We start from the raw sequence: 13,098 nt of genomic DNA on the forward strand, positions 1-13,098 counted from the left end.
TCCCACATAGACACCCAACAAGAATACATACCTGGGTCTAAAAGTTACATTACTAGAATGTAAATAACGTCAGTACTTGAAATAAATGAATGGGATGGATAAGTGAATTGTGGTGGTCACCCAGTGTAATCTTTTATGACTCATGAAAAATAGAGAAAAATCTCACATGCTGAGCAAAAGAAGCGACATACAAAAGAGTGCATACTGCATGATTCCATTTATATCAAGTTCAAACCTGGGCAAACGAAACCTATGGGGTAAGAGGCCAGAGGAGTGTCAGCCTTTTGTGGGAAGTGCCCGTTTTCCAGGCTAGTGGTAATGTTCTTTTTCTTCATTTCAGTGCTGGTTCTGCAGGTGCTTTCAGTTTATGAAAATTCATTAAGTTGCACATTCACCATGTTAGTATGAAAGTGAAATATGTATATTCTGATAATATAATTGACTCTTGAACAACATCAAGTTTGAACTGCATGGGTCCAACTTACATAAGGGGCTTTTGGGGCTTGTTTGTTTGTTTGTTTTGTTTTGTTGCTTTTATTTCTTGCTTTTTTTCTGCAAAAAGCTTTATTGTTTTCATTTGGTGCAGGGCTTGGGAGAGGGCTCTAGGGTGGTTAAAAAGCTGCCTAGTGGCTGCAGGAAGAGGCTCAGGCAGAAGCCCAGACACCCAGGGGGGAGCACATGGACCCCTCAAGGGGCCAACTTCTTGATGAGTTTCACCTCCTCATCTAGGAAGTGGTTCTCCAGGAAGCCACAGAGATGGGAGTTTGTGTGGGCAGAACCCAGAGCAGGCAGATCCAGAAGGCCCTGGTTCAGATTCTTCTCTAGCACCATGGGTTTACACTCATCTTGAGAGGGCTTCCGCAAGTCCTGAAGAGTGAATGGCTGCTGGGCTGATCTTGTATCTTCAATAGAACCTCAGCCCTTTAGAGCCACTTGGCTGAGGTTGGGACAGAAGCCCAGGGAGAGACAGGCATTGGAGCCCTGTGTATGCAAGTTGACCAGGCAGGTGAGGGCGGCCTCCACCTTGATGGAGTCATTTGGACAAATCCAGGAGCTTGTGGTTGATTGGCAATAAGGACCTAAGCTCAAAAACTGGTGATGTCTAGTCCTGGAGCCAGAGGATGGCTGAGAAGATGGTTCTGAGGTTACAACTGGAAAAGAGGTTGGAGGGTGGTTGGAAGCTCAGAGAAGAGGTATCCCTGGGTCTGTTCCATCCAAACACTGTTGAAGCAAGAGACAGATCTGCAGAAACCATCAGTCGCTCTGCCTCTGTGTAGATTTTTTACAGTCCAGTACATTAAATGTATTTTCTTTTTCTTATGATTTCCCTAACCCTTTCTTTTCTCTAGCTTACTTTATTGTAAGAACACGGTATATAATTATATAATATACAAAATAGATGGTAATCAACTTTTTATGTTCTTGGCAAGGCTTCCAGTCAACAGTAGGCTATTAGCTAAGTTTTGCGGGAGACAACGTTATATGCAAATTTTCAACTGTGCAGGCGTGGGTGCTTCTGACCCCTGTGTTGTTCAAGTCTCAACTGTGTTTTTAATAATACTATGCCCTTTTGAAAAAATTGTTAATGCCTATGTAATGAGTGTAAACTTTGTCAGCCTGGAACTTTAAGCCTCTATCTATATATTTCCAGGTTTCTTTTCATCCCCTTAGTGTTCTCTGAAAAATCTGTGTTTCCTTTTCTATGGTCCGCTGCCAGGAGTGCCCGAGCCCAGTCCTTCTGCTCTTGCAATGCCCGTCCGCAGTGCTCTCTCCCTGTTGCCTTTCCTAGTGCTCTCAAATGGGTGGGACTTCTCCCTCCTTTCAACCCCCAGAGCATTTTGATTTTTTAAAATTTTCTTATTCTACTCGTTGGTTTTGTTTTTACTAATAAAAACTACATATTCAAGGTGTACAACTTGATTTTTTTAAAAACTGAGATGCACTTGACATGTAACATTGCATTAGTTTTCAGGTGTAGTATAGGGCTATCTTGGAGATTTGAGCATTTGGTTCCAGACCACCACAATAAAGCTCGTGGTCAATAAAATGAGTCAAATGAATTGTTTGGTTTCCCAGTACATACAAAAGTTATGTTTACACTATATTGTAGTCTATTAGGTATACTGTAGCATTATGTTAAAAAATCAATGTGCATATCTTAAATTAAAAGATACCTTATTGCTTAAAAATTCTAACCATCATCTTAACTTTTAGCAAATCATAATCTTTTTGTGGGTCGAGGGTCTTGTCTTGATGTTGATGGTGGCTGACTGGTCAGGGTGGTTGTTGAAGGCGGGGTGGCTGTGGATATTTCTTAAAACAAGACAACAGTGAAGTTTCCCACATCAATGGACTCTTCTCTTCATGAATGATTTCTCTGTGGCGTGTGATACTGTTTGATAGCATTTTACCCACAGAACTTCTTTCAAAATTATAGTCAATCCTCTCAAAGTCTGCCACTGTTTTCCCAACTAAGTTCATGTAATACTCTAAATTCTTTGTTATTCATTAATTCATTTCAACAATCTCCACAGCATCTTCACCAGGAGTAGATTCCATCTCAAGAAACTACTTTCTGTGCTCATCCACAAGAAGCAATTCCTCATCCATTCAAGCTTTATCATGGGCTTGCAACAATTCAGTCACATCCTCATGCTCCAGTTCTAATTCTACTTCTCTTGCTATTCCCACCACACCTGCAGGGACTTTCTCCACTGAAGTCTGTAATTCTTCAAAGTCATCCATGACTTTGGAATCAACTTCTTCCCAACTCCTGCTAATATTGATATTTTGACCTCTTCCTATGAATCATGAATGTCTCAATCACCTAGAATGGTGAATTCTTTCCAGAAGGTTTTCAACTAACTTTGTCCAGATCCATCAGAGGAACCACTATCTATTGCTACTATAGCTTTACAAAATGTATTTTCTTAAATCACAGGACTTGAAAATTGAAGTTACTCCTTGATCCATGGACTGTAGAATGGATGCTGTGTTAGCAGGCATGGAAACCACATTCAGCTCATTGTGCATCTCCATCAGAGCTCTTGGGTGACCAAGTGCATTGTCAATGAGCTGTGCTATTTAGTTCACATTCTTACATGGATATGGCATTATGCTGCAATGCTAAATCTACTAACGTGTTTACAATAGTAACATCAAAGATCAATGATCATAGATCACCATAATAAATATAATAATGAAAAAGTTTGAAATATTGTGAGAATTACCAAAATGTAACACAAAGACATGAAATGAGCAAATGCTGTTGGAAAAATGGTGCCAACAGACTTGCTTGATGCAGGGTTGCCACAAATCTTTAATCTGTAAAAAATGAAATATCTGTGAAGTGCAATAAAGCAAAACATAATAAAATGAGGTATGCCTTCATATATATTGTAAAATGACCATCAGAATAAGTCTCTCAGCCCATATATTATAATTTTTTTTCTGGTGATGTGGACTTGTAAGATCTACTCTTGTAGTCACTTTCAAATATGCCATACAATATTAACTGTGTCTCCAGGAATTACTTATTTTATAACTAGAAGTTTGTACCTTTTGACCCCTTTCAGCCTTTCACCCATCCCACTCCTGCCTCTGGTAACCACCAAACTATTTTCTCTATGTATATCTTATTCTACTTTTATAACAGTGACCTTCATATGTACTTTGCTTTCTCCCTTAAGCAGTTAGTTCTCTCTGTGTGTTCTTGGAAAGGTCTAACACAAGCCCACAAGTGCTCAGTATTTTTTGAATTGAATTACTCTGCTTTTCTCAATTTTTCCTTTTTGAGGACATTGACCTCAAGATAATAAAAGGAGGCTAATAGTTAGGAGTTTCTTATCTAATGTGTGAGGATGTTATTATAAATTAGATTCAAAGTTTCTATCTTTCTTCTATGCTGATCTCAATTTCATAGTGATGACTTTTTAAAAACCTTAATTAGAGTATAATAACTCTCTACCCCTCAATTATTTTAATTCAATCCTAGGTATCAATCTTTGATTCATAAATACTTCACTAGATGCCTCTCAAATAAGAACCCCTTAAAGAATATAACCATAGTACCATTATTGTGCCTTAAAAAGCAACCATAATCATAGCAATGACTTCTTTTTAAAAAATTTTATTTATTTATTTTAGAAAGAGAGAGAGGGAGACAGAGTGAGCAGGAGTGGGGGGAGGGGCAGAGGGAGAAGGAAGGATAATCTCAAGCAGACTCCATGCTGAGTGTGGAGACTGATATGGGGCTCCCTCTCACGACCCTGGTATCATGACCTGAGAATCAAGAGTTGGATGCTCAACTGACTGAACCATCCAGGCACAGAGGAATGACTCTTAAGGAAAGTTATTTTGAGCCTATTTCCCTATTATTTTATGTCAGGAGAAGGGAAAGCGCCAAAGCTATGAGTTTTTCCTATCACTGGTGTGATCCCTTCTGGAAAAGATGACACCAACAAGGTTAATTAGGATAGTTCTCTTCTCCCCTCCCCAGTAATATATTAAAACTTAACATTTAATGGGAAAACTGTTGGCTTAAAAAACAGTTTTTCCCTTCACAAGTTTTATTGGCAATCCCATTCCATGTCAGGGCAACTACTTGGGTAGTCTACAGGTGTACCTGACACTTGAGAGGCAAAAGAACTGAGCTAGTCTCTTGCTCTCACCTGGAATTTGACATCCAACTGATGAAGGTGGCATAGAGAAAATACTAACAAAGTGAGAGCTCAAAGCAGTTTCTATGTGATAGTGAACACACTTGAGTTCTCACAAGGGAGGCATGGTTGATGCCACCATGATTCAGTCACCTGAGCTTGCTTGACTACAAAAAACAAACCAATACTCAAAAATAAGAGCTACAAGTCAGGGAAAACTTATATACTTCATAACAGAATGAAATGAGTTGATAAATGAGTAAATGTTATTATTTTTTTTAAAAGATTTTATTTATTTATTTGTGTGTCAGAGAGAACAGCGGGGGAGCAGCAGGCAGAGGGAGAGGGAGAAGCAGGTTCCCCACTGGGCAGGGATTCCCCATGTGGAGTTCCATCCCAGGGCCCTGAGAACATGATGCTTAACCAACTGAGCCACCCAGGTGCCCTTAAATGTTATTCTTGCATCTGGCATCTTTTACTTAAACATGTTTATTTAAAAATACCCATAATGTTCGATATTTTAAAACAATGAATCCATTGTTTAATGGCTAATTTTCATCATTTTTTATGAAACACTTATTTCTTTTCTTTGATAGTATATTTATCATGCACTATATAGGTCACAGAAAATATCTTCCATGTGTTAGGGATTGGAGCCAAAAAAACATAGAGTCTTGAATATGTACAACTTTGAGATGGCTACTCTAAAAACATTAAGTGTGACTACTGAGTAATTTAAAATAACAGTATCATAATCCTGTTTCAACCATAAGACTAAGAACTGATTATAAGGAAAAAAAATCCAGGGGCACCTAAATGGCTCAATGGGTTAAGCCTCTGCCTTCGGCCCAGGTCCTGATCCCAGGGTCCTGGGATCGAGCCCCGCATCGGGCTCTCTGCTCAGTGGGGAGCCTGCTTCCCACCCCCTTTCTGCCTGCTGCTCTGCCTACTTGTGATCTCTCTCTCTCTGTCAAATAAATAAAGTCTTTTTGAAAAAATCCAGTTGCTGGGGAACATAAGTGTAATTTACAGTCACAGATCAGTAAGACTGAAACATGACAGAAGAGCTATTCAAAAGGACAACAAAATTTCCAAATTTCAGATTGAAATTCATCATTTATTTTATTTATTTTTACATATTTTATTTATTTATTTGAGAGAGAGAGAGAGAGCATGAACAGGGAGGGAGCTTGATCCCAGGACCCTGGGATCACAACCTGAGCCAAAGGCAGATGCTCAACTGACTGAGCCACCAAGGTGCCACTGAAATTACTGGTGACTATATAAGACAGTATCACATTTTGGGGGTGGAACTATAGAGGATGGATAATTCTGTATCTGCATGATAACCTAAAAAAAGAACATAATCAGATTGATATAGGACACTAATCACTAGTCTTTACACTTATAATAATTGTAACTATACGGAACTTTTAGGAGATAAATGTTAGATTTTTGAAGTCTCGTGTTATTTTACAGAACCATGACGATATTTTATCACAAGATTCTGCTCCCTGGGGAACAGTTCCCCAGGGAGAACTGGGGCTGTGCCTCAGAGAGCAGAACAGAGACTCACCATGCTGTCCAGCTGTATCCAGTGAACTTCATTGCTGGAGCTGATTCGAGACTGTTGGGTCTGTAGTGTGTACGGGAAGGAGCTAACCTGGAGCACCAGCAGATTGAAAGCTTCCAGGACTTCTCTGCAGTTAATGACTCTATCAGCCAATCCATGACTGGGTTCGCCATGTGACAAAGAACCCGAAATGACACTGGAGAAATATTGAAAGTCATGTTAATACCTCCTAATTGAAGGGACTAGATACAGAAGCAGACATCAAAGTGGAGCTAATCTTTTCATTTTTGTTTTTCTAGTTCTTTTTAATTGGGAGCAGGATTAGAGGCAACCAAGGTTTAATTCCAAAGAGCAATAATTACACTCCTTTTTACCACTTTCAGACAGATCTCAGATATTTTTTTCCTGTTTCAGTCTGCCTCTGTTATACCTCAAAGTGTAACTCAGTTCTACAGGTCAAGGATACATAAATCTATAGCTAAGATGGATCACTTTGGTCTGAAAGCTCATCTGAACGAGGCTTCTCCATCAAATCAGGATGCTCATACAGAAATGACTGGTACCCCAGAGAAGCCCCCAAACTGCGAGGGATCCCCTCTGTGTTAACGTCACTCTCTTTCCTCCCTTGAGCATGTTAGACTATGGGGAGGCTACAGAGGGGCCACTTAACCCCTTCCTCCCTATGACCAAAATTTTTACATCTGAATCATTTTCAGTTCTGTTCAGTTTGGATGTACTAGGTTGCTATGCAGCCTCAAAACCACATTTTTTTTTTTTTTTTTTGTTAAAGAAATAATCTCAGTGCTCTGGGGAATTAAATAGAGAGTGATCCAATATACATCCTCAGAGTTATTACCCCAAACTTTCAAAGATGAGGTACATCAGGTGACTGAGCTATTTTTGCTCATAGAAGACTAGGAGAAACTGAACAGCATCTGGGCAACCTTCCTTCCTCCCTCCCTCCCTTCCTTCCTTCCTTTTTCTTTCACTTTTCTTACTTTCTTCCTATTTCTCACTCCTTCCTTTCCTCCCCCTCCCCCTCCCTCCCTTCCTCTTTCTCTTTTTTCTTTCCTACCTTCCTGCCTCCATCCCTCTCTCACTTTTTTTTTCTTTCCTTCCTTCTTTCTAAATGCTATGCAAGATCTTATTTATGCCTGCGTATGGCTTTAGAGTTCAGATTACAGAATTCCAAACACATTCTGGCTTCTGAACAAGTGCTTTTGCAATTCTGATATTTCTACAATAGACCCCAAATCTTTCATATGCTTAACCTCAGCGTGTCCAAAGAAAGGAAAACCTACGAACACTTGATGAGGCCCGAACTTGCCTTTTTAATCCACAAGATGAAAGATACACCCTAACAGATAATTACAGTAATTTGGTCTGGAAGCAAAACTGGTTCCATCACGCTACATTTACTATTCTTTCACTGTAAACCCACCTGAGGAATAGGATATTCTCTTGTTTAAACTGGTAAGTTGGGGAAAGTTTCAGATTTGCTCTAATATCTTTTTTTTCTAATTTTTAGAGTTTGTTTGTTTACTTATTTACTTATTTAAAGTAATCTCTATACTCAACATGAGGCTCACACTCATAAAGTCAAGATCAAGAATCATATGCTTTTCCGACAGCAGGCACCCCTGCTCTCAGATCTTTACGTGGCATCTTTACTACTGTTCAAGGTATCCAGGTAGAGAGAAAGGCAAGGAAGAGGAGCAACAGGAGAAGAGGAGAGAGGAGGAGGAAGGCGGGGGAAGGGGAAAAGGACTGGGAAGGAAGAAGGCTGGAGAAAGGAAAGCACATGGCCCTTCTGGGAGCTCATGAACATCAACCCTCCTGCTGTTGCCCTTTCTCTGAGACAGCTGAGTTCTACAACACCCTGAAGACAACTTTAACGGGTTGGTTTCTTTTCTTTTCTTTTCCTTTCTTTTCTTTTCTTTCCTTTTCTTTTCTTTTCTTTTCTTTCTTCCTTTCTTTCTTTCTTTCTCCTTTCTTTCTTTCTTTCTTTCTTTCTCCTTTCTTTCTTTCTTTCTCTCCCTCTCTCTCTCTCTCTCTCTCCCTTCCTTTCTTCCTCCCTCCCTCCCTCTCTACCTCCTTCTGTCCTTTCTTCTTTCCTTTCTTTCTTAAAAGATACATTTTTTTTTTTTTAATTTGAGAGAGAGAGAGGGAGCCCATGAGGAGGGGGAGGGTCAGAGATAGAGGGAGAGATAGAAACTTAAGCAGACTCTCCACTGAGCAGCAAGTAGCTCAAGGCCAAGACCAGGCTCAACCTCAGGATCGTAAGTTCATGACCCTGAAATCATGGCCCTGAGATCACGATCTGAGCTGAAACCATGAGCTGGCCATTTGACTGACTGCGCCACCCAAGTCCCCTTTAACAGGGATTTCTAAATTCACTCACAATATAGTTAAAATGAAATCAACACTAAATTGGTTGGGAAAGTTGAGAGCACAGGGAAGGAATAGGAATAAGTTACCAGTAAGAAGATGTCAAGTGTTAGGGTCTCTGGGATTTTTGGGAATTTATGAAAAGACCATTGCTGTGCTAGAAGAAAAGCTATATTTGCTCACTCTGAAGCAATCACCTCGTTAGTTCCACATGGGAGTTGTCATGAACCAGCACAAACAGTGTGTATGGGTTCTGTTTTACCCTTCTCATAAAAACTTCAAACTTGGTTTGAATCTCATTGTCTAGACGAACAACATATTTCTCTGCTCTCTGATAAGCCGTCCCATTTTCCTCCAGACCCAAGTCTACAAGGACACCTGCCAAGAAGAAAAAAGGTGTTTATCTTTTCACACATACATATATAAATGAAATAAACTGAAGTTCAATGTCAACTGATATACCAGGTAGTAGCCGTATGTATCGGTTTTTACAGAGCAGATACTTCTCTTGTATATTCCCCGCCAGAAAGTTGATGAGGAAATATCAGATTTCTTTTTCCTTAGGCCCCCCTCCCCGCCCCACCTCCTACACCTCACACAAAGGGCAACAGGGAACGAACAACTTCATACACTAAGTAGAAGCGGTCGAATGTATGAAGGCTATGACTAATTAAATTCTATTTGTATTGAAATGTTACTACTGACAGTTACCATAGGCACCTCAGAGCTATAGCTCTTGACCAGATTAATATAATCACATAAGCCTTCTTTACCCCCAAATTTAGCAACAAAACATATATAAGAGAAAGGAAAATAACATAAGATGTCCAAATATACCATAAGTAGACTAGTTTTTTAGGTAATATTTTACTCATTTTATACAGTGAAAGTTTTGCATAATATCTAGAGGATGGGCAGTCCTCAATGAATGTTGGAGTATGTCCCAAATTAATAAAATGAACAGAATTACCCAAGATTACTATATTCTCAAAATATTAGAAATGGAAACTTCTGTACTGTATCATTATCTCTGTCTAGAATATAACTACTTCTATATTCAAACATCTAAAAAGTTTGAGGCACAGGAAGGTGTTGTTGGGATAATCAGTTAAAACACAAAATCCCCCTTCCAAATGAAGAGACAAAATGATAAATGTGTGAGGTGAAGGATGTGTCAACTAACTGTATTGTATAAACATTTTACAATATAAAGAAGTGTCAAATCCTCAAGGTGTACACTGTATACCTTAAACTTACACAATGTTATATGGCAATTATATCTCAATGAAGCTAGAGGAAAAAACCCCAAACCAAGGGCAACCTCCTCTTCCACACCTTTAGCTGCATGGGGGGAAGGACTAACCACTCCCTCTCTTGAAATGACAGCCTTGTGACTCAAGCTCACAGCTCTTCAAGAAGGAGAAGGAACCAGAAGGTTAATTTGGGGGTTAGATGTGTTATGGAGGCCTTGAGAATCAGCCTGGGCTCCCAAAGCTAGAGGATATCTATTCAGCATCAAATATCTACAAAATCCCCACCAGCCACAACTATGTGAAAAAAAAAAAATTAAAAAGAAACAAGTTAATTTAAAAGACTTTTATAGAGTGATGTTGACTTAGTTTTATCTAGCTTTTCTTTTCAGATAAAATCAGCTCAATAAAAACTATATGCAATTAACCTCTAGACACTGTAATAGTAATAGTTCTAAGTGGTATAAAAGAAAACAGGAAGAATGTTTTACCATACGGAAAATTCATTATATAAGAAAAAGTGAACAGAAAGATCATTTTGCTTTCAACCATTTTTCATGAGAAGATTTTACCCAGACATTGTTTTCAGTTTCCACCCAAATGTAGCAAATGTTACTGTGACTATACCTGAAACCAGTCACCCATGTAATGTGGCAGGTATCCTGATTTTTCTGAAAGTGGATTGCCTGTAAAATTCATTCAACATTCCATAGTGGTTTACTGATCGTATCAGGCACCATGTGAGGTATTGTGCTAGTCATCGAGATGCACAGGAAAGCAGGACAGAGGTCTTAACCTCATGGAGCTTATGATGGAGAAGACGGATAATTTTGACAAGTGTCACAATGAAAGACGAGGACATACTATGGGAGGAGGTGATAGAGGAAGTAAGCAGAGAAAGAGAGAACCGACTTAATCTCTGCGTGTTTCTGTTTCCTTAATCTGTATAATAGGGAGAAGAGTGCCAATTGAAAATAAGTCTATGTTTCCTAAGTTTATCCCTAGGGAATAAGCAGTGCAAGTTAATGGAAACTTACTAGAAAAGACCATAAGTAATTCATAAAGAATAAAAATATTTCTTATGGATGATTAAGAGTTGACTACATTTCAGAACAAATGCATAAAGACCTTTGACAGGTTAATTTCACACATGCCCTAATGGTAAGACAAAGTTCCACGACTCTAAGAGGTTGTTCTCTTAGATATGACATGTGACTGTGTGGCCATCTGGCCCTGGAGGGGTGAATTTGGGTGGGGAGCAGGCATATCATAGATACTTGACATTTTAATTTTAATTTCTAACTGGGCATTTTTAGTAGGTCATCCTTACCTTTAAAGTTTGTTTTAGACTTGCTTTTATTTTTAAGTATTATTTCTTTCCTGGTTATGAAAGTGAAAGATACTCATCTTGGAAAAACTGGAAAGTATAGAGATATATTAAAAAGAAAAATTTACCCATAATTTTTTAACTCAAAATAAGCTACTGTGAACATTTCCATGCATTCCTTCGTGTGTCTTTTCCTATGCATATCGTGCTACCTAACATGTATTTCCTACCTAATTGTATTTCCTGATATTTTTCACTTGTAACTATAAAATAAGAAACAAATGATCATTGTTTATTAATAATATGTCTGTGTAGAAAATGCAAAACAATCCACAGATAAGTAAAGCATAAGAATTTGGTTAAGTTGGGGTGCCTGGGTGGCTCAGTGGGTTAAGCCTCTGCCCCTGCTCCAGTCAAAATCTCAGGGTCCTGGGATTGAGCCCGAGCCCCGCATCAGGCTCTCTGCTCAGCAGGGAGCCTGCTCCCCCACCCCCTCTGCCTGCCTCTCTGCCTACTTGTGATCTCTGTCAAATAAATGAATAAAATCTTAAAAAAAAAAGAATTTGGTTAAGTTAAGAGAGTCAATATCAATTTATAAAAATCTACTACATTTCTATACACTAGCTATAAGCAATTAAGAAGTATATATGTTTTTAAAAAACATTTGCAATAACATAAAAATATTAAGTATCTAGGAATAAAGGTGTATAAGATCTCTATAAAGAAAATGATGAAACTATTAAGGACATTAAAGAAGACCTAAACAGAACTATATCATAGAACCAAACAAATGTCTATCAGTAGTAAACTGATTGTTTAAAAATGTATAATATATTCTTGTAATAGAATATTAAAAAGCAATAAAATGAATGAATTACAGTTACACATAACAACAGGATCAATCTCGGGGATGTAATGTTGAGTGTAGAAAGTAAATTACGGACACATGCATAGATTTCATTTACAAAAGTTCTAAAGGTTGTGAAATTTAGCAATATATTGTTTAGGAGTTATTGTGTTTATATATTAATATAGTTATTATAATATAAATTAATATATAATGTTTAGGAGTTAGTAAAACTATAAATAAAACAAGGGAATAATAAACAGAAAATCCAGAATAATGGTTACCTTTGAAAGAAGAAAAACATTGACATCAGGAAGGAAAACAAGACTCCAGTATTCCTTATTTTAATGGGTATTTAAACGTTCACTATATTGTGATTTATAATATCTTTTATAAATTTAATAAATTTGATTTATTCACTATTTAAAATTTCTTAAAAGAATGCAAATATCCATCCATGTTTTAAAAACTACTTGAAAACATTAATAACTATATTGAATTCTATTTGAGGACATATCATCAATGAAAAGTGACTATTTCCCTTTCATTTTCTATTTTGAATATTATAGAAAAGACCAGGGTAATGTCCTTCAATTAGATTCATCAGTTGTTAATATTTTGTTGCATTCGCTTTTTCTCTTTATTACTTTTTATTTATTATCATTATTGCTGGATAATTTGGTAGTAACAATCACAATATTCACCTCTAAATACTGTAATATGTATTTAATAAAAGCAAAGGCAGTTTCCTATATAATAACTTCATTATCTCCTAGGAATTAAACAAACACTGATATAATGTTCTCTTAATACCAACCCCCATTTGAGTTTCACCAATTCAAATGTCCCAAGGCTGTGTTTTTTCTTTTTCTTTTTAGATCTAGGGTCTAATCAAGAATTAAGCATTGCACTTGGTTGCCATGTTTCTTTATTCATAATTAAAAGATCTCCTCTGCTTTTTTTTTCTTTTTGGTCTTTTCACTGTTTTTTTTTTTTTTAATGCAATTAATTGTTTTGTAAAATGCCATATAATGTGAATTTGTTTGGGAGCATCC

At 37.7% G+C, this 13,098-nt stretch overlaps 1 protein-coding gene across 10 annotated transcripts in view; it reads right to left on the reverse strand.

Annotated features, from left to right (window-relative positions):
* The window catches only part of GREB1L (GREB1 like retinoic acid receptor coactivator), a 268,506-nt gene that overhangs the window by 42,096 nt on the left and 213,312 nt on the right, over positions 1–13,098 (reverse strand). For all 10 annotated transcript variants that reach the window (XM_032311193.1, XM_032311192.1, XM_032311189.1 and 7 more), the window contains 2 exons: positions 8,817–8,997; positions 6,235–6,427 (listed from right to left, as the gene is read on the reverse strand). In XM_032311193.1, coding sequence (XP_032167084.1) covers positions 6,235–6,427; positions 8,817–8,997 — 374 coding nt within the window. The remainder of the gene's footprint in view (positions 1–6,234; positions 6,428–8,816; positions 8,998–13,098) is intronic.

The sequence above is a fragment of the Mustela erminea genome, chromosome 13, assembly GCF_009829155.1.
Source record: "Mustela erminea isolate mMusErm1 chromosome 13, mMusErm1.Pri, whole genome shotgun sequence".
NCBI lineage: Eukaryota > Metazoa > Chordata > Mammalia > Carnivora > Mustelidae > Mustela > Mustela erminea.